Raw genomic sequence first — 22,177 nt, forward strand, 5'->3', positions numbered from 1 at the left:
AACAACAGATCTTGTGGAGTGTTCCCGGTATGCAGTGTTAGTACCCATCAAAAGTGGTCCAAGGAAGAACAACTGGTGAACCAGCAACAGGGTCATGGGCGGCCAAGGCTCACTGATGCATGTAGGGAGTGAAGGCTAGCCCGTCTGGTCCGATTTCACAGAAGAGCTATTGTAGCACAAATTGCTGAAAAAGTTAATGCTGGCTATGATAGAAAGGTGTCACACATTACAGCTTGCTGTGTTTGTGGCTGTGTAGCGGCAGATCACTGCTGACCTCTGTCCACCACTGAAAGCTCCTACAATGGGCACATGAGCATCAGAACTGGACCATGGAGCAATGAAGAAGGTGGCCTTGTCTGATGAATCACGTTTTCTTTTACATCATGTGGATGGCCGGGTGCGTGTGTGTTGCTTACCTGGGGAAGAGATGGCAGCAGGATGCACTATGGGAAGAAATATCACCAATTTGTAACTGTCACAGGTAATATGGTTCCTTTAAGTTTTTTAACATGGGAAAGTCTTCACTGCAGAGGGCTTTGTGCAGTTTTTGGTAACATGACAAGCTGCATTTTTTTTTTTGTCTTATTAAAGTTAGGAGAGGGAACAAATGTTTATAATTGCTTTAACATAAGTGATAACAGGAATTAACTTGTTTCAAAGACATTCCATAACATTAAATGTAACAGAATATGGATAAAATGTACATGTCATTGTTTAATACATAGAAAATGTTATCATTAATAAATTACTGTGCATAAAACACTTCTGGATATGCTACTTTTGGAAAATAATTTCAGGTGGTAACAGTAACTCCATGTCACATCAGGCCACATCGCACCAACCCGTCAGAGATTATTTTCTTATAACAGCACTCCCCATCATGCTTTATTCCTAATGCATCAAATTTACTTGTAGAAGAGTTCAGTCAGTGAGCTCCTGTTTACTTTTTTACACTCTTCGAAAAAAGGCTCCAACTAGCACTTTAATGGTTCTTCAGTTTGTCTCTTTGGGGTACAGTTCAAGTTTCTGTGGAGAGCTCTACAAACCTTTTAGAAAAGGTTTCAGTTAGCATCCATTCAGAAAGCTAGAAGGAATAACTAATCAAATAAGTCTTAAGGAATATATTTTGTAGAATTAAGCTGGGTGTTGGAGAGAGGTGTAGGATGAACGTGAATACTCAAAGTGTGTTTTATAGGGTTAGTCTGAGAATAGTACATTAAACAGGTGAGAAAACAGACTGTTAACAACAGAGCAATGCAGACTTTATCAAGTAACTAAACAAATAGAACAGTGTCAAAACTGAGACTAGAAAAGGAGAAGCTGAGAAGTGTTTACACATACAATTTTTCACCCAAATCACTGGGGAAACAAAGTATAATAAAATGTATTATCCCAAAGTCAAAATAAGACAGTTTATTTGAACAGTAACTACCATATTTCAGGATGTATTTATTATCAATTTAGTCTCTGGCAATCATATACATACAACATAATGAGTATATACTGTAGCATGAAATTCATTTTACAGCTTCAAATGGGTTTACAGTAAATGTTAAAAGATGGGAGTGTGCTAGAACATGAGCTGACACCATCTGCTGCTTTCCCAGAATCAATAAATGGTTGTATGACTAATGTTAAAGGCATGTGCAGTGTCACTCTGAAAATTTGTGCTCTTACAACTAAGTGCTACAAAATCACTAGAACTAATTTGAGTACAGGTTCACTTTGCTAGTTTACATTAGATGAACACTATTAATTAAATGCTGGTGATTTTTTTGTGGTTACACTGTTTCAAAGTTTCATATTAGTTCACATCCTTATTTTATATCTATTAATTTTTTTTTTATTAAATATTATTTCTAATAAAGCACAATTCAATACCTTTAATGTAATTAATATACGGAAATGTTCTGAAAAAGAAAAAAACTGAATATTTATGCAGAGTTGATTTGAATCCTGCTTATTATAGTTTTGTAAATAATGAATAATTAGCCTACATACTGTGCATTACATTGAATGGGATGATTGTGTTTTTGCATTGGATTTCAAGCACACAGATGTTCTTTCAGTATCAAGCTAGGATCTTTATAGAGGAATGTATTTGGTAAGAGAGCAAGCATGGCACCACCATTCTCCATTTCACATTTCACTTGCTTTTCAGAACCAGTGCAAAAAGTTAACTATATGCTGACAATATCATTATCATAATTATTAACAAATTCTTTTAAGTCTTTTAAGTAAATCTCTACTAATTTTTACTGTTGTTAAAATATGTTAAGATTTTCCATCCTATGTTATAGTTCTATCCCAAACAAACCTCCACCCTTTTGAGTGTAAAAACAGTGTTTTCCAATCTTATTTATTGTCTTATTTACTTGAACAGGACTATGAAATTCACTCCCTTACAGGGTCAGTATACTTTCTATAGGCTTAAATTCCTAAGACCTCATTTATAAACATTGTGTATGCACAACACATGTCTTGAAATTTTTATATGCCAATTGTCATGTACACAATGCGGTCTATAAAACCGTGGGGCCAAATGGTGGCTTGTAGTAGAGACTGCTTATACCGATAACAGCTATTTTAAGTGATTTTTTAAACAAAACTTTTAACAAAAAATCCTATATAACCTAAATGTAAAGAAAAAATCAGAGCAGAGCCTTGTCTTTCCAGTTCTATGTTGCCTAAAAATAACAACCAGAGGAGGTCATGAGGCTTTTGCGCATATTTGCAAACAAAGCAAGATCCAGATGGCATATATTACTGTGGCCTCATGGCCGTAAAACACAACCCCCAAGAAATGAACTCATTATACTTAACTTAATCCAGTTTAAAGTGTAAACTTAACCTCATGAAACTTTTTGTTTCCATGCAACTTTTTTGATGTTTAAAGTCATTGCAGAGTTTCCACAGATATCAGGGGCTGCTACTTACAGATACCAAGAAGGAATTAAAATGCATATTGCATTGGTCTCTTAAGATTTATAATGTTGGGAAAATTATACACTAACCAAAATGATGTACTGTATCTATGCCTACATTCACACCACTAATTTTCTCATTCTCATTCTCATTCTGGTCCATCCCTCTTTGTCACATACACCCACACACCTGCAGTCTACATATTTGTGGCTGCAGTTTCAGAGTAACCCATACAGTCTTTCTTTTTTATAATGTGACTCAGAAACAGGATGTTTTGGCAAATATTCATCAGGTCTGATAGTTAAGTGATTCTGAGGCTGTAGGAGGTGAAATTGGGATGTTAAAGACACTAAAATCACAGGACCTAAAAGATTAGTGTTTGTCATGCATAACTCCTCATATATCACCTTTAATAGCAATGAACATATGAAGCTGTAAGTAAAATAGCTCATCTACACCTACAGCAACACTGCGGGTGTCTCCTCCTACAGTCTTGGAAGCATCTGTCTTCCATAGCTATTTCTCTGGAAAATTTATGAACCATTCCTATGTACCTTATCATAAAGTTGAGGCCAAAAGGTTACATACAACTAGGTGAAATACATTAAAACCCAATTTTTCACAACTCCACACATTCCATGTTATCATACATTTCTTGTTTTAAGTCAATTAGAGTATCTTTTTTTAGAGTAATTTTTTAAATGACCTCTTATGATAATAGAAAAATTTATATTTCCATAAGAGGTCATTAAAAATTATAGCAAAGAGAAAGATTTATTTCAGCTTTTATTCACTGAAAATCAGATTTTCAGTGGGTCAAATGTTTACATATACTTTGTTAGTATTTGGTGGCAATACATCATTTGAATCAAATGTTTTGGGGTACCTTTCCACAAATTTCTCACAATACTTTGCTGGAATTTTTGCCCATTCCTCCTGACAGAACTGATGCAACTCAATCAGTTTTGGGGCCTCCTTACTCACTCACATTTTTTGTAGTCTATGGGAGTCATGTTAGGCAGGACTGGAAATTTTGGGGCAAGAGGGGGCAGGATGGGCCCACAGGTGGACTGAGTCAGGGGATGAATTTCAAGGGGGATAGCAATCCAGTTCAAATTGGCTGCATTTTTGGGGGGAAGTGAAGAGGGTTTCCATCTTTTACCCACTCAAAAGCTGATGCATAACTGTAACTCACATAAGTGTAGCAGGGATATTCTGTGTGTTGTTGCACAATGCTGACTTTAGTGATTGTCCATAATACCTACAGGTTGCAGGCAATGAGAATGTTTCTCTATCAGCACGCGTCCTCACAGGACAAATCAGACTGCCTCAGGTAACTTAATGGAGCCGAAAACCAGAAAGAGTTACTTTAACAGATGCAGTAATAGAAACGTTGACATGGATAAAGCTGTGTGCACATACCTGAAATGATCCAGATTTAATCTATTTTGAATGCTCTTATTCATCTTAATTTGTTTTGACTGTCATAGCTTCCTAAGTATTCTATCCACAGTTATGGTGTCTTCCAATAATATTGGCACCCTTGGTAAATATGAGCAAAGAAGGCTGCGGAAAATTGTCTTTGTTCCAAAATTCACAAAAAATACTCTGCTCTCATGAATATCAAACAATTGCAAACAAAACACAGGTTTATCAACAACAACAAAAAAACATTGTTAAATATAGGTGTGCAACAATTATTGGCACCCATTTTCATATGAGAAAAATATATTTGAAATATATTCCCATTGATATTTTACATTTTTTTTAGTATACCTGGGTGACTAGGAACAGGAAATTATTCAACCATGATTTCCTGTTTCACAGGGGTATAAATACGAAATAACACATGGGCCAAATTCCCTTAGTCATTCATAAAGATGGGTAACACCAAGGAATATAGCTGTGATGTGCAGTAAAAGATTATTGAGCTTCACAAAATGGGAAGTGTCTATAAGAAAATAGCACATGCATTGAAAATGGCCATTTCCAACATTATGTCAATAATTAAGATGTTCCAGTCAACTGGAAATGTTATGAATCAACCTGGAATTGGATGTGTGTCTATAAGTCTCAACGCACTGTGAAGAGGATGGTTGAGTGGCCAAAAAATCTCTAAGGATAACAGCTGGAGAATTGCAGAAGTTAGTTGCCTCTTGGGGTCACCACAAGTTATTTGGAAGGGTTTCAAGAAGAAAGCCTCTACTCTCATCCAAAACAAACTCAGCATTTTCAGTTCGCAAGACATTACTGGAACTTCAAATGGGATTGGGTTCTATGGTCAGACGAAACCAAAATACAGCTTTTTGGCAATAAACACCAGAGGTGGTTTTGGAGCACACAGAGAGTTAGCCATATGGAAAAGTACCTCATGCCCATAGTTAAATTTGGTGGTGGCTCTTTAATGTTTTGGGGCTGTTTTTCTGCCAGAGGACCTGGACATTTTGTTAGGATATATGGACTCTATCAAATATCAACAGCTTTTTAAATTAAAACCTGACTGCGTCTGACAGAAAGCTTAAAATGGGCCGTGGTTGGATCTTACAGCAAGAGAATGATCCAAAACATACATCAAAATCAACAAAAAATGGATTGCTGACCACAAAGGTCCTGCCAAGGCCATCCCAGTCCCCCGACTTCAAACCCATAGAAAACCTGTGGGGTGAACTGAAGAGGAGAGTCCACCGACGTTTTTGAAGGTCTGGAGAGATTCTGTATGGAGGAATGGTCTCAGATCCCTTTCAATGTGTTCTCCAACCTCATCAGGCATTATAGGAGAAGACTCAGCTGTTATCTTGACAAAGGGAGGTAGCAAAAAGTATTGACTAAACGGGTGTCAATAATTGTTGCACACCTATATTTAACAAATATATTTTTAAACCTGTGTTTTATTTACAATTGTTTGAAATACATGAGAGCAGAGTATTTTTGTGAATTTTTTAACAAAAGATCAAAAGTTTAAACAGCAAAGTCAATGTTTCACAGCAGCCTTATTTGCTTATATTTACCAAGGGTGTCAATATTACTGGAGGGCACTGTATGTTAGCCTACATATTTATTATAAATAGAAACTTGGTCAGTAGTAAGAGATATGTAATGTTTGTAAAGTGTTTTAGCTGCCATTTATGCAGATTTTTGAGCCACTATGGGCTTTTACTGTACCACTTTCATTTCTTTATTGCGTCATTGCACCAACACAGGCTGTCACTCTTATTTTTGTTGATAGTCAAAAAAAAACAAGAAAGAGAGAGAATAGTTTGAAGGGGAGAAAGAAAGTCACTTGAGCAGGATGAAAAAGGGTCATGATATGGAAGATGAAGATGAATGAATGGTGTTTGTGTGAAGTTTTATCTTCAGTCTGACTTTTTTATGTTTGTTTTCAGGCCACTGATATGTAGGACTCTCTTAATTGTGGCTGTAAGCACTCTGGAACCTGATGCCTCCAACTCCTACACCAACTCCTTTGTTGTCATGTTAAGGTTCAGTTTAACCTTTCTGACCAAAGTTCTTTCATCCTTGGGAATTAATTTGTGCCTCTTTCCTTAACAATGCAGTATTTATGTGGTCCCAAGATTTTAAAATTTTCATCCTGTACAATGAACACTGAATGTCTAAACCTTTCAGCAACTGGTGTGTCAATTTCAAGCTCCACTCTAATGGCATTTACTCAACATATACAATCTCATATGTTTGAATTGGCAGTTAATCCTGAAACAAAAGGATAAGACAAGGATGTATACATAATCTTACAGTTGGTCTTTCATCACTGTAATTGTATGAAACATGTGACAAAGCATCCCTGAAAGATGACAACTTCAAAACTAGGCTACTGCTAGAAATATGACATTTCAAAGCTGTTAAAAATATATTTTTAAATGGGCAAATATATGTGCTGTATGCCATATCCTTCCTCAGTAGCTCCACTATAGACAGCAGTTGCAAAATTAATCATTTTAATATTTAAATGTGTTCATGGTAGTAGGCTGATTTTTCAGCCTAGTTTCCATTTGAATTATAAATGTAACTCGACGAGGCGGTGTATGTAACCCACCTTGTATTAAAGGTTTAACAGGATTAAATCACATATAATAAAGTTGTAAAGAAAGAGAAATGAAGAAGGAGTTCCGCTCCATTAGCTTTTCCCTAAGCTGACTCTGACTCTACATTCAGCTGTACAAAACATTTAGCCATGGAATGTGTGATGTCCTAAACACACAGATTAATGAGGACAGCTGAAGAGGAGAGAAAAGGAGGAGGGAGGTAGAAGAGAGAGAGCTGCTCCTCTTCAGCTCACTCTGTCTGACTCACTCTGTGTGTGTTTGTATATGTGGGTACGTGTGGTGATAGGTAAGGTCAGGAAAAGTCTGTTTCACACAGGAATGTGAGATGCCAGTAAAATGTTAGCAGTAAAAGATTTTTTTTTTTTTTGCCAAGGTGCTGGTGGTCAGTGTGACCAAATCAGTTCAAGTGACCTTATTTTTACTTTTACAATATAACAATCCATGTATTTTAACCCTGTACAAAGTGGAAATCAGACATTTAGAAACTGTGTAAAGCATTATCCACTAATTCTAGCTTGTGGTATTTATCATTTTGGGGACATTTTTGAATTTTTAGGTGGTGCTTAGAAATGAATTGCAACATGTCTTACTGCTCGGGTAAATATGCCAACAAACAAACAAACAAACAACAAAAATGCATGTGATTATCCACAAGTAAACTCCACTCACCAGAAACAAAATATTTTCTTTTTCAAAACAAGTACAACCTAGAGCGCAAATCCCAACTGTTAATTAGAAAACCAGACAGGTTTTGTAGCAAAGGACAAATTATGGAAAAGGCTGTAGAATTAGTGACAGCTGACCAAACAAACAATTCAAGGAACATGACCTGTCCCCTCTTCACCCATCTGTCTATTAGGCTCCAGTAGACCTGCACCCGACTCTGAGACATTCTGCTGACCACCAGTTCTCGGAGACCAGCTTTCTTTATAGCCGTCTACACACGCCAACATCAAGACTCTATGCATAAAAGGTATGGTATATGCTTTGTCTCACTTTCCCTCCCCATTTTTCACTGAAGGCTAATATTTAATCACATATTCGTCTGGGTGTTGCTGCTGGTGGATTACATTTCCTTACGATTTTATGATTTTATGTAAAGCTCCAGTCTAATATACTAAAACTAGTGGGATTTTGAATTTTAAACATAATGTTCTATTGAACAAATCGGGGCTGAATATCCTGGATGCATTTCCATAAAACACCAAGCTATATCAAATTATGTGTCAAAGCTTGTCTTTTTCTGCTTTAAACAAAGCCGTAAGATTTATTACTTTTATTGCATTTTGTTGTACATCTTGTCATACCATACATTCATTTTTGTTGCTTTTCATTTGCAATTTTAGTATCCGCAAAGCTTTACTAGACAACTCTTGGGGAAAAAATTATGAAAACCTGTTTTATCTGATCAAATGTAAAGATTTCGAGCCATTTACCAAAATGACACAATGTCCTTGTATGGATGTGGACTCAAATTTGTAAACATATTATTATTTAATTATTTGATGTTTAGACTTTAGGGAAATTCCTTCATTTTATTGCCATCTTAAACAAACAAACAAACCAAAAAAAAACCCTGCTTTGCACATTCTCTGCTCTGCACAGACACAGCTGCATCAGCCAGCAAAGCAAACACTGTTTCTGCATTCTTTACAAAGATACCTTTAGATCTCAAGCAGTTAATTAGGCCTGTTAATAAGCTTTACTATACAATCGTACGCTTCAGTTTTTTAGTTTGCAGTTCTCGAACATTCAGTCATATGTGTATGTGGTGTTAGGAGATATGAGAAGTCATAGGAAGTGTACACAACAATTTGTAAATACTGGAACTAGCAAGGATCATGTAGTTGGAACTAGCAAGGATCATGTAGTTATTCAGTTTCATAGAAATGTGGTTGTGAGAAAAATAAGAAACATTTAGCCACAACCTAACGCAAATCTTAACCTTCCCAACCTTTTTTTTTAATGAAATGAGTCATGCACATTGTTAGAAAATTGTACACTGTTGCTAAAAAAAAAAAACTCACTGGCTTGACAAATATTGGCTTGACAATTATTTGTGTCACAATTTCCCCTCGAGTTATGCTCAGAAACCCGAAGTTCGAGTTCATTGCGCCAGCCCGATGCACAAGCTCTTAGCTAACGCACGCTTTTGGGTCTTCAGTGACACTGACTTTGTTTACTTTGGACACGTGCTTTTGTTATGGTTTATGTCCTGCCTTCGCCCCTGTATTGTCATTGGTTGTTTATCGGATGTTACATCATCGTTTTCAGCTGTCTTGTGTTTCACCCCTGATTACGTTTTTCATTTAAACTCCTCATGTCTTTTTGCACTTCGCATAGTATTGAGTGTTATCTCCTTATCAAGCAGTTGTTCCTTGTTTCTTGTTTTGATTCATGTTCATTGACCTTGTTTCTCATTTCTCATTCTTGATTCTAGCCTTGCCCAGTTTATGCCTGTTTGTAGATTGCCTGACCCATTGCCTGTTCTTGACCACACTCTTGTCTCATGATTTGGATTTGTCTGCCTGCCTCTCTCAAATAAAAGTCTTTAACTGCACTTGCATCCATCCTAACCTATATTACGTAGAATTCATGACATTTGGCATTCAGGATACATGCATTTACAGTATGCAATGGAGAACATATTCACTAATCATCAGAGAGGAACTTATTCTCAGTAGGAAACAGTGAAATAGGAAATTACTATAAAATACACTTGCTTTGGTCTAACATTGCCTAAGTACCTACTAGTAAAAATGAAACTGATAGTTAATGAAATTGAAGATATTTGATGATTAATAATAATGGTTTAGAACAGAGGAGAGGACACAGATTAGCTACATTTCTCCTACTTTAAATAAAAGCATGCCTTCATAATTGCTTGTTTGTGTAAATTCAACCTTGCAAACTACCAGTAAACGTTCCTGATAAGATGTAGAATAGAATGAATGGTTGTAAAAAAATTTTTATATCTAATTTACATAAAAATTATTATAATCCCTTAGACTTTCTATGAATGGCATGTACTGTAACATCTGGCTGGAAATACAGGCACTAGATGTATTTTGAAGGTTATTCTTCATCTATCCCTCAGATGGCACTGTATGTAGTGGTTGCTGTGGCCCTGCTTGGCTCCTGTTGGGCAGCTCCTCCAGTTGATTCTGATCCTGCGAATTATGATGTGGATTTGGACATGTGGGACCTAAACGACTATGGAGAAACCTATGAGTATGAGGACTTGGATGAGGAAGTTGGGAATGCAGGGATTTCGGTTAGTGTATAAAACAGTGGCTTGAAACTAAACAATAATTATAACATGGCAGGAGACAAACAACTACCTTTTCCAGTATTTGAACTTTTGAAGTGAATTATTTTCTGTTCTAAATAACCCATTTTAAATGAAAGCACTTAATATGGCAATATAGCAATACCACATTTTTAAAACAAGAAAATTTATGTTCCTGTCTTCTGTGATGAATGTGAGGATTCCCCCCCCCCCTAAAACAACACACACACACACACACACACACACACACACACACACACACACACACACACACACACACATACACATTTGACTATATATAATATATATATTCAACAACTTGAGTGAAAATTAGAATCTTTAAAACATTTACATGAATTTCATGTAATTTTCATGAGTTTCTCAGTATTTGTTTTGTCCCCTTTTATTCCTTTAATGACATTGTGTACTCGAGTTGGCATGGACTCTGTAAGTTTGCTGTCTGAACATAATAATGTAATAAAGTGGAATGATGCAGGAAAAAAGTATTGAACATGTTAAAAAAAGCAGTTCTCCAAGGCAAGGAACCACCGGAAAGGCATAAGTTATTATACCTCCTATCTGTGCAAATTAATATCAGCTGGGTTTGTAAATTGATGATCTATAAAAAGGCTTTTGTTACCAAGGTGTCACACAAGAAATATCTAATGATGGGTAAAAGCAAAGAGCTCTCCCAAGACCTTCGGAACCTTATTGTTGCAAAACATATTGATGGAATCAGATATAGACGTATTTCAAAACTTCTGAATCCTCTAGTAAGCACCATTGGGGCCATAATCCGCAAGTGGAAGCAGCATCACTCCATCATCAACCAGCAATGCACAGGAACTCCTCGCAAGATTTCTGACCAGGGAGTCAGAAGAATAGTCAGAAGAGTAGCCCAAGAGCCAAGAACCACTCAGAAAGAGCTCAGAAACACTTGGAGGCAGCAGGTACCATCGTCACAGAGAAAACAATAGGCAATGCACTCCACTGCTCATGCTCATCCCGCAAGACTCCATTACTAAAGAAAAGGCATGTCGAAGCTTGTTTAAAGTTTGCTACAACTCATTTGGACAAGCCAAAAACTGGGAGAGTGTAGTCTGGTCAGATGAGAGCAAAATTTAACTTTTTGGCTGTCATACTATACACCATGTTTGAAGAAGAAATGGCACTGCACATCACCCTATAAACACTATCCCAACAGTGAAGTTTGGAGGTGGAAGCATCATGGTGTGGGGCTGTTTTTCATCACATCGTACGGCAGACTTCATATAATTGAAGGAACGATGAATGGAGCCCTTTACCGGGAGATTCTTGAGAAGAATCTGCTGCCATCCACCAGGATGATGAAGATGGGACATGGGTAGACCTTCCAGCAGGACAACGATCCAAAGCACACAGCAAAGCAAACTCCCAATTGGTTTCAGAGAAAAAAATCAAAGCGTTAGACTGGCCCAGTCAATCACCTAACTCGAATCCAATTGAACAAGATTTAAAGACAATATGTTTAGAAGAATGGGCCAAAATCACACCCGAATACTGCGGCCGATTAATTTGTTCATACAGGAAGCGTCTTGAAGCTGTCATTACAAACAAAGGCTTCTCCACTAAGTATTAAATACGTTTCAGTTAATTTGTTCAATATTTTTTGCTGTGTCATTCCACTTTATTACACATAACTTCATTTATGGACTTTAATGTTGTGAATTCTTTATATTTCCAGATTTCTTGAGTTATATATACTGAATACTGATGTCTGGTGAAAATTTCATGCACATAGCCTCATTGGAAATATTTTTACTGAAAAAAATGTTGACACGTCCAATACTTCTTTCTCCCACTGTATGATTTTGTGTCTGCTTCAAGAAATATTCTTTATATTTCTAATAAATGAGATATTATATTATAAAGTATTCAATGCTTGCTAAATACACTGCACTGATATAAAGGTAAAGGACATGACCTGGGTCAGTGGGTCATCTATTACTTAACATTTAGCAGTACAGTAGGTAACATGTTGCTTTTCTTTAAGTATGACTCAAAAAAAAACATTAATCTTCTCCAGTTTGAAGTCGGGACTATGGCTCCTCCTGCAGCCATTACTCATCTACCTCCTGCAGTTATTCCTGAAGACAAAACAGAGGAAGTGACACTTTTACCACAGACCACCAAGCCCACAGTCCATCCTACTCTGGACTTCAAGGGCCCTGGACTTTTTGGTCCTGACACTGGCCTGGGTGAGTGGAACATATGACAGACATCACGTACATAAACAGCCCTGAACAAAAAAAAAAAAAAAAAAAAAAAATGTGAATCTTACACCCTCTAGTGATGAAAACTGTTATTACAATGTCATATTCCTCTGCAGGGATGCCCACCTGCCTGCTGTGTGTGTGCCTCAGTGGCAGTGTGTATTGTGACGATGCTGATTTGATCGAGATCCCCCCTCTGCCCAAAGGCACCACATACTTTTATGCCCGCTTTAACAAAATTACTGCAGTCAAAGCAAAGGACTTTCTTAACCTGAGTAAGATGGTGAAACTAAGTATTTCTGTGCAGCCAATACTGTGCATTAGTAGAAACTCATTATTTATTAGAAAATGCTTAAAGGTAAGTACATAAGTCTAAAGCAGGTAGTTAATATGTAGCAATTTGAAAATGCATAAGAATTATAATAAAATCCTTTATTAGTACTTAAGAGCATTTCCTGATTAGAAGTGGATTTGACCTTGCTGTGACCTTGACCCATGACCTAGTGGCTGAGACATTAAAATGTAATGGACTAAGATTACATAAAATTTAATTTGACAAAGTTTGTAGTAAATCTGTGTCATTTAAAAGATTTTTTAATATTTATTAGAGAAGTTGGGGTAAATGCATAAGGTTTTTAACTTAAGAAATAATTTTTCAGTACTAGTGTTTCACTTTTAACAGCTGTGTATGACAACTATTGAGTTACCCAAGAGCAATAATCCACATTTTTCTACTACTCTTAGATCAGTTAAAACGAATTGACCTAACAGGGAATCAAATCTCCGAGTTGGATGAGGACACCTTCCACACTCTCCCACAGCTCCAGGACCTATTTTTAGCTGACAACAGAATCCCGTCTCTGCCTGAGCTTCCAACCACTATGAGGCACATCGATGTTCGCAATAACCATCTCACGAGTGCCGGCATTCACAGAGAAGGCTTTAAGGCAAGTAGTGAATGCTATAAAGGGTAATAGTCCATATAGGGACACAAAACTACTCAGACCACAAGAGGAGAAGATTGTATAAAGGAAAATGACTTTACTCTATAGGCTGTATTGTATTTTATTTGATTTTTTCTATTATGTTTTGTAGTATCTGCTATTCTTCTCTCAAAACAAGTCCAATTTTTATTTCATCGTCTTCATCCGCTTTAATAGGAACTATTAATAGCAATAGGACCTGTACACCTGTTCACTAATGCAATTATCCAATCAGCCAATCATGTGGCAGCAGACCAATGCATAAATCCATGCATAAAGTCATGCAGATACAGGTAGAGCTTCAGTTAATATTCAAATCAAGCTGACAAAAAGACTACAATAACTCAAATAACTACTTTTTAGATTATTAGGTATGCTTACTGTCCCGTGATGGATAAGACTGTATACTTTGCATAAAAGAAAGCCTATTCATGGTAAGCTTGAATAAACAAATATATTTTCAGCCTAGATTTAAACACTGAGACTGTGTCTGAGTCCCGAACACTAATTGGAAGGCTGTTCCATAACTGTGGGGCTTTGTAAGAGAAAGCTCTTCCCCCTGCTGTAGCCTTCACTATTCAAGGTACCAACAAATAGCCTGCACCTTTTGATCTAAGTAGGCATGGCAGATCAGAGAAGACCAAAAGTTTGCTTAGGTACTGTGGCATGAGACCGTTTAGTGCTTTATAGGTCAGTAGTATTTTATAATCAATGCGTAATCAATGAGTGCATCCAGGGCTCAGTGCTTCTTGATATCTCTGACGGACAAATGTACTGATATGAATCTACATCTGCTCATTCTGATTTACATTTGCAAATTACATGTTACACTAAAGCAGTGGCTTAGTGGTTAGCACATTTGCCTCGCACCTCCGAACTTGGGAGTTCGAATCCTACCTCAGCCCTGTGTGCACAGAGTTTGCATGTTCTCTCTGTGCATCAAGGGTTTCCCAGTCCAAAGACAAGCTGATTGGCATTTCTAAATTGTCTGTAGTGTGTGAATAGGTGTGTGATTGTTCCCTGTGTTGGCACCCTCTCTGGTGTGTTCTCCGCCTTGTCCAGGATCAGGGTGCTATGCATAAAACAATATGTAAGTACAAATATAAATAAACTGTATTAAAATAAAGTGCATCACAGTATGATAGATACACAGAGCAGTATGCACTAATTACTCCAAACAACAGGAGCAGCATAAGGATAAACTAGATGGCATAATGTGCAATGCTGAGCAGGCTGACTCTGCAGTTACACATGATTTTAAACTATCACATGTAGTACCATATGAGCATGTAGCAGCATATAAGATAAACAAGCATAATTTGGAGAGACAAATAATACAGTCCCAATTCAGAAAGCATTTTAATTTTGCAACAAAATCCAACAGTGTATTATGAAATAGCAGTACTGATCTGGATGCTGTTGTACCTTTGACTAGAGTGTATATAGTTAAAAACTTTGCGACATACTGAATGTGAAGTTCAAACCACAATTGGGGCAGTGGTAGCTCAGTGGTTAAGCTTCTGTGCTACTAAAAGTGCTGGAGTGTATAGTGGTTGTAAGACCTTTATGCTTTATTTGTTTGGTGTGTTGCGAAGTAGTTAAAGTCAACTTAATTGTCATAGGTTGTAGAAAGACTACAAACTGCCTTTGTAAAAGTACTTCTACTGTAGTAATAATTCACTTAAGTAAAAGTAAAAGTAGTGATCAAGAAAAGTACACAAGTAAGAGTAAATAAGCCATCTAGTGAAATATTACTTTATAAACAACATTTTATATTTCTAAAATGAACACAGCTAATCTGAAAAAATGTTTTCTGTTCCAGTCCAACCATAACAAAACCTTGAGCAAGCTAATGGTGAAATGTTTCACTTAATTTCTTCAGTAGGCTTTTTCTTTATTGTGTGAATTTTACTAGGTATTTCACCAGTTTTAGATATTTCCACACTGCTGCAAGTAATTGTTTTTTGCTGTCTAGTAAAAGTACTATATTTCAGCTTTGTTATATAAAACCAAGTAGGCCAACCATATCTGTGTGTATTCTTTGAACAATTATGTTAGCTAACCAAGTGAGCTATGCTGAAGTGAACATTGCCTCAATTATAAACAGTATATAAAGAAAGATAACATTAGCTAGCTAGTTAACTTACCCCATATTAATTCATACATATTTCTAGCTACATCATTTCTAGATGTGGTGCCCATTATGCATATTCCTCAGCATTACCAACAGGCTGTAGCATTTAAGTTAATACAAAGTTTTGATACTGTAACATCAAAGGATCTGGCTAACTAGGCTACCTCACTCAGCCAGCTAATGGCATACCCACTGAGCTGTGAAATGCTGATAGCCCAGCAAGTATTGGTTGGATGGTGGCAAAGATGGTAATAGGTTCAAGAGCTGGTGAAAGAGTTGCTGAGACAGGTTGGAGTCACAATGGACATGTTAGTGTAGTGGACTCAGCTACGCCATGCTGCCACTGTTGGGCTCTTCATCTCAACCTTGTTAAATCATTTAACTGTTTCAGTAAAGATTGACAGAATATTAAACAATCAGCACAAAACCATGTCAGTTTTATGACAATTTTGCCACCATAGAATCATGCTACACCCTGTCAGACTTCCTTCACCTCATTTTCTGAATTCCTCAACAGGAAATGAAAGACTTGCAGTTCCTGTACCTGTCAGACAATCAACTGGACTACATTCCTGTTCCGCTTCCTGATAGACTACGAGTGCTTCACCTGCAGGTTCACCACTAATGCATTATTTTATTTAAAGTGCTTATTCTCTGGATTTACAAACTCTGAAGTATGCAAAACAAAAATAAATAATATTACAAGTATGTCAAAGGATTGCTAACTCTCATACTTTTACTTTGAAATTCACATTAAGGACTACTGCCTCACAATCCCCAAAACCATGCCAAATAAAACGGCCCAAATTAAACCACTCCCTATTGACACTAATTATACATCATGGAGAACTTAAAAGAATAAGGCTCATATGAAAGAGTACATATTGACTTACTATCTTTGAAAGCACCAACCAAATTCTGTTCTTGCTTATCAGGGAAAATTTGTTACATCCATGGATTATGGAGCAGTGAACTGCAGTGAACTCTCCATTATAAAATGTCAAATGGATGTAAAATAGATGGACAAATAAATACATCATACATCATTAGGCACCAATCTGAAGGGGACTTCAGTTGCATTGATTTTGAAACATTAAAATCAATTATCATTAACAATGTTAAGTATGAATGCTAAAGTCAAACATCCTGACTATTCAGTAAGGCCAAAAAGCCTCCTGGACCGCCTGTGTAGTTGTCCTGTTTAGATTATACAGTAATATATATATATATATATATATATATATATATATATATATATATATATATATATATATATATATATATATATATATATTATACACTGTATAATCCACAGTCACTGTAAATGACAGTGACAGTAGCTTGGAAGAAAGCAAGGCATAGTCTGCAATACAGTCAGTAACCAACTTGCTAATAATATGAATTGAATGATACTATAAACACTGTACTATTCTATCTACAGCAGCTGTCACATTTACATTTACATTTACATGTATTCATTTAGCAGATGCCTTTATCCAAAGCAACTTACAAATGAGAAAATACAAGCAAAAAACATTTGTTTTAAATAATTAAACCATATAAACCATAAAAATTAACATAATGGAATGTACTATTGAGTATTTAACATCTTATGGGTTGTTGGGGGTTTGCCAATCACATTTCTTTCCTTAGAAATATATTTAAAATATATCATTTTAATATGTATATAATTTCAGTCCTAACATCCTCTCATATCCTGTTCAGAACAACAACATCCAGAGCTTGAATGAAGACACATTCTGCAACAGTCACGACCTAAGCTACGTACGCAAGGCTCTGGAAGACATTAGATTGGATGGCAACCCAGTGGATGTGAACCAGTATGCTCAGGCTTATGTCTGCCTGCCAAGAGTGCCTGTGGGAAACTCACACTGAGTATTAGGAGGGCATATGGCTATTCGAATGGTTCTGCTTCAGTAGATTCAGGTATTAGGAGAGTCACTGTATTAGATAATATAGCACATGTAAGTCTTGGCACTAACTGACCAATCTTTTATTCAAATGGCCACTCAAAATGGACAAAGTATGTATAGAAAATACTTTGTTTTTTTAGACTATTTACATTATTTTCTTTTGCTCATTTATTTAAAAAAAAAAAAGAAAGAAAAAAAAGCTGAGCTCCTTAAGTATCCTTTAGTAATCGACCTGATGTCTTGAAATAACTTACCTGAACCCAATCTTCCTTATGCCATTTTTGGTCACATGATATGTCTGAATTAATTGAATTGCTGCTGAACACTTAAAATTAGAAAATTTAAATATTTTTTCTTTGGTCTGAAATTGCATTTTCATTTTTGTTTAAATGTCTAACATTTATGGTCTAGAGGTTAAACTGTGATACGACCATAAATGTTACAAAAACATGTTCTAACAGAAACATAAATGTTACAGAAAAATGTTACTCATCCTAGAGTCTAGGATGAGTGTGTTAATAAAGCTTCAGTTTCTACCTCAGAATCCTAACCTACTAATGACCACACGGTGGCGTTCAGCATCTTTTTTGATGGTATTCCTGATGAGCAAGCACCCTTTGCTCAGTCTCCACACATGGATCACACTATATATCACATCATTTTACTATGCAAAATCACACATATCTTTCTGGACTGTTTTGAAAGGCATCTAACCAAAGTCACAGTTCTATACCCTCTTCTGGACTATGTATCCGTGAATCATATATATTGGAGACCGAGTTGCAGGTTACATATATTTTTAAAAAATTTCCTCATGTAGTGCAGGTGAATGCAAGGGTTTACTTAGCAACTCTCAAAAATTTATAGTATGACATTCACATATGCACATAACATACATGTGAAGCAAGTTGTCTAATGTCGGTCTCCATCTGTACATGTCTGACAAATTACAGGAGGTTATTCTTTTATAAAATAGGATAAGCTCTAATAAAATGATATATAATGTAGAATCGAGTGGGGATTATTCAGATTATTCATTATGCAGTCCTCCCTAATTTTAAACTAATCACAGTATGAGATGAACACAGACTCTGGATCTAATGTAAGGTTGTAGAAAGACTGATGTTAGCATATCATTTGGTGTAGCCAAACCATTTTCTTCTGCGACATAATATATGGCAGAGTCAGAATTTGTTGTCAACTACATGGATCCATGGATCCAACCTGCCTTGTGTCAAGTGATCATGTGGAGAAAAAAATTCTTGGCACAAATTGGGCCCCTTAATACCAATCCAGCATCATTTGAATGCCACAGCTATATCTGAGTATTGTTTCTGAACACATACACATTCATTTATGGCCACAATTTACCCATCTTATAATGGCTTCTTCCAGCATGATAATGTGTCATGTCACAAAGCACAAAGACAATGAGTTCAATGTACTTCAGTGGCCTCCCCAGTCAGCAGCTATGAATCCAAAAATACACCTTTGGGATGTGGTCGAACGGGAGATTCACAGCATTAATGTGTAGCTGAAAAAATCTCCAGCTATTACATGATGCGGAATTTAATAGTTATGTTTCCTGCACTTTGTGGAATCCAAGCCATGAAGAACAGAGACTGATGATGTTCTTAATAAAGTGGCCGGTTTACAGTAAAACAAAATAGCATTCTCCAAGGCCTTGGTGCAATATGTTAAAGGAAATTACAACAGTGAATAACCAGACAGTAGTGCAAATCTGGAAAGTTACATTGCAAACAGACAACAAAATACAAGACAATAAATAGACATTGTACAACACAATACTCATACAATACTTGCAGTACACTCTGGCACCTGGACACAGTGCCAACCTATCACAAGGCACAATCGTACACACATTCACACACTACAGACAACTTGGAAATACCAATCAGCCTTCAACGTGTGTCTTTGGACTGGGGAGGAAGTCTCCAAAGCACAGGAAGAGCATGCAAACTCCACGCACACAGTGCAGAGGTGGGTTTCAAACCTCCAATCATGAAGGTGCAAGGCAAACATGCTAACCACCAAGCCACCTTCCCCCCAGGTAATACATATCATAGGTAATACTGGCACGTTGTAAAATAACATATCTATGTGCATGTGTAATATGTAATAACATATCTATGTTACATGTGTAATATTGAATCAGATATAGTGTGGTTATGACAGGATGTATGAATAGTTTGCCAGATGGGTGTTTATGCCCCATTAATTCTGAGGGAATTATAGAATTTCTGGGAATTTGGACAGTATGGGCTAATGAGATCTGCTCTGTTTATGCTTTGTTTAAGCTAATCCTAATTATAGTAACAAACCCTCAATGAGTTTTTCCATACTGACATGCATTATAATTGTTAGATTATTATGAATAGATCCAGAGTTGGGGATTTGATTCCCGTCTCTGCCCTGTGTGTGCATAGTTTGCATGTTCTCCCCATGCTTCGGGTGTTTTCTCCAGGTACTCTGGTTTCCTCCCCTATCCAAAGACATGTGCTGACTGGCATTTCCAAATAGTTCATAGTGTGTGAATTTGTGTGCGACTGTGCCCCGTGATGGGCTGCCGCCCTGACCAGGGTGTCCACCAGCTCATGCCCCGAGTTCCCTGGGATAGGCTCCAGGCTCCCCGCAACCCTGTGTAGGATAAGCAGTACAGAAAATAGATGGATGGATTAGACTGAGATTAATATAATGATCTAGGACTAAAAAACTGTCCAAATATGTCCTGGTCTGTTTATGCTAAGCTTAATGCAGTAATAGTTCAGTGTTTTGGAAAACCAGTACTTAATATCATTGCAAAAGACAAAATGCTGAAGTGTCCCTTCAGCAGTGAACTAATGTAAAGATTCTCCTAATTGCAACAAAAATAACATGTATTCACACTATTTTTCTAAACTTGAAGGTTATCTTGGGAATTAATTTTATAAACTGTAACATTTTACATGAAGTTTCCCTTGAATGACATTATTTAACACATTAGTTAACACGAACACACTGTGAACAAAAATTTTATACTGTCAATGAAGGGTGGCATGGTGACAGTGGGTACTGTCACCCATTCCAGAGTCCTGTCTGTTCACCTTACTGTCTGTGTGGGTTTTGTCTTTGTTCTACAGTGTCCTCCCACAAACATACAGGTAGGTGGTCTGGCTACACTAACGCGCCCTATGTGTGTCCATGATGCATTTGCTTTTATTGTATCTATAATAATAGGGACTTGTATGGTGGATTCTCCACATTATATGTGCCTAACAATAAACACATTTTAAAACATACTGTTATTTAACAAATAAAACATAACATTGTTTATATGGTGAAGCTTTCTGAAAGGAGATATTTATATAACACCTACAGTGCTGTGAAAACTTATTTTCTTTTGTTTTTGTGTATACCTCATACTAACTTGTTTCAGAAATTAAAATAAAATCTAAGATAAAACACAAAATGCAGTATTTAAATGACAATCTTATTTATTGAAGCAAAATATTATCCAATACCAACTGGGCCTGTGTGAAAACTTATTTGCCCCTGTAATTACTAATTACCCAAATCTATGAAACTGCATTCAAAATGGGGTTCAGCTGGACTAGACACAAACAGGCATGATAACGGCAAATCAGTTTAATCAAATCAACACTTAAATAGAACTTCTTTAACAACGTGAACAGTTGGTTAAAAGGTTTTATTCAGTAACACACTATGCCAAATTTGAAGGAAATTCCAGAAATGGTGAGGAAAACGGTGATTGAAATACATCAGTCTGGGAAGAGTTACAAAGCAATTTCAAAGGCGTTACATCTGGCATAAACCAAACACAAAATTCCACAAAAAGAACCTCATACCTACAGTCAAGCATGGTGGTGGGAGTGTGGTGGTGTGGGGATGTGTTGCTGCTTCAGGGCCTGGTGAACTTGCAATAACTGAGGGAAACATGAATTCTGCTCCCTATCAGAAAATCCTAAAGGAGAATGTCCGGTCTTCAGTCTGTAAGTTTAAACTCAATGCAACTGGATTATGCAGCAAGACAATTATCCAAAGCATAGGTGTACATCTCCAGTTATTGGAAGCGTATGGTTGCAGTTTGACACATAATTAAACGTAATGGAGGTTAGGATGGATGCAATTGCAGGTAAGAGCTTTATTAAAGAGAGGCAGGCAAACAAATCCAAATCGTGAAATAAAAGCATGGTCAGAAAAAGGCAATGGGTCAGGCGATCTTCAAACAGGCATTAAACAGGCAAGACAAAAGCACGTAACAAGAAACAAGATCAAAGACTATGAAACAAAATGAGGAACAGGGTACAAACACTTGGTACAGTGATAACACTCAATACTTCGCAAAGTACATAGATACATGAGGGTTTAAATAACAAACGTAATCAGGGGTGAAAATAAAGGGGCGGAGACAGGACAAAAATCATCACAGATGCACGTGTCAAATGTAAACAAAGTCAAGATCACTGAAAACCCAGAAGCGTGTACTCGCACATTGAGCTCATGCATCGAGCTCGCGCTTGTGTGCTACAGCGTGCTACTTAGCTCGAGGGGAAATCGTGACACAGTTATTGTTGCTAA

At 36.7% G+C, this 22,177-nt stretch overlaps 1 protein-coding gene across 1 annotated transcript; it reads left to right on the forward strand.

Annotated features, from left to right (window-relative positions):
• On the forward strand, positions 1-18,122 carry optc (opticin). The gene is made up of 8 exons (XM_047149572.2): positions 1-481; positions 7,846-7,959; positions 10,084-10,260; positions 12,341-12,512; positions 12,644-12,802; positions 13,272-13,474; positions 16,162-16,257; positions 17,370-18,122. Exons 3-8 carry the CDS (start codon positions 10,084-10,086, stop codon positions 17,538-17,540), a joined length of 978 nt encoding a protein of 325 aa, XP_047005528.1. The 5' UTR covers positions 1-481; positions 7,846-7,959; the 3' UTR covers positions 17,541-18,122.
• Positions 18,123-22,177: the final 4,055 nt, after the last annotated feature.

This window comes from Ictalurus punctatus, chromosome 21 (genome assembly GCF_001660625.3).
Source record: "Ictalurus punctatus breed USDA103 chromosome 21, Coco_2.0, whole genome shotgun sequence".
Classification (NCBI taxonomy): Eukaryota; Metazoa; Chordata; class Actinopteri; order Siluriformes; family Ictaluridae; genus Ictalurus; species Ictalurus punctatus.

Bases quoted from the DNA above. Each gene is read 5' to 3' on its own strand.
- optc (XM_047149572.2), top strand. From the start codon at position 10,084: ATGGCACTGTATGTAGTGGTTGCTGTGGCCCTGCTTGGCTCCTGTTGG. The intron at 12,803-13,271 runs GTAAGATGGTGA...TACTACTCTTAG, and splicing joins AAAGGACTTTCTTAACCTGA to ATCAGTTAAAACGAATTGAC. The intron at 16,258-17,369 runs GTTCACCACTAA...TATCCTGTTCAG, and splicing joins TACGAGTGCTTCACCTGCAG to AACAACAACATCCAGAGCTT.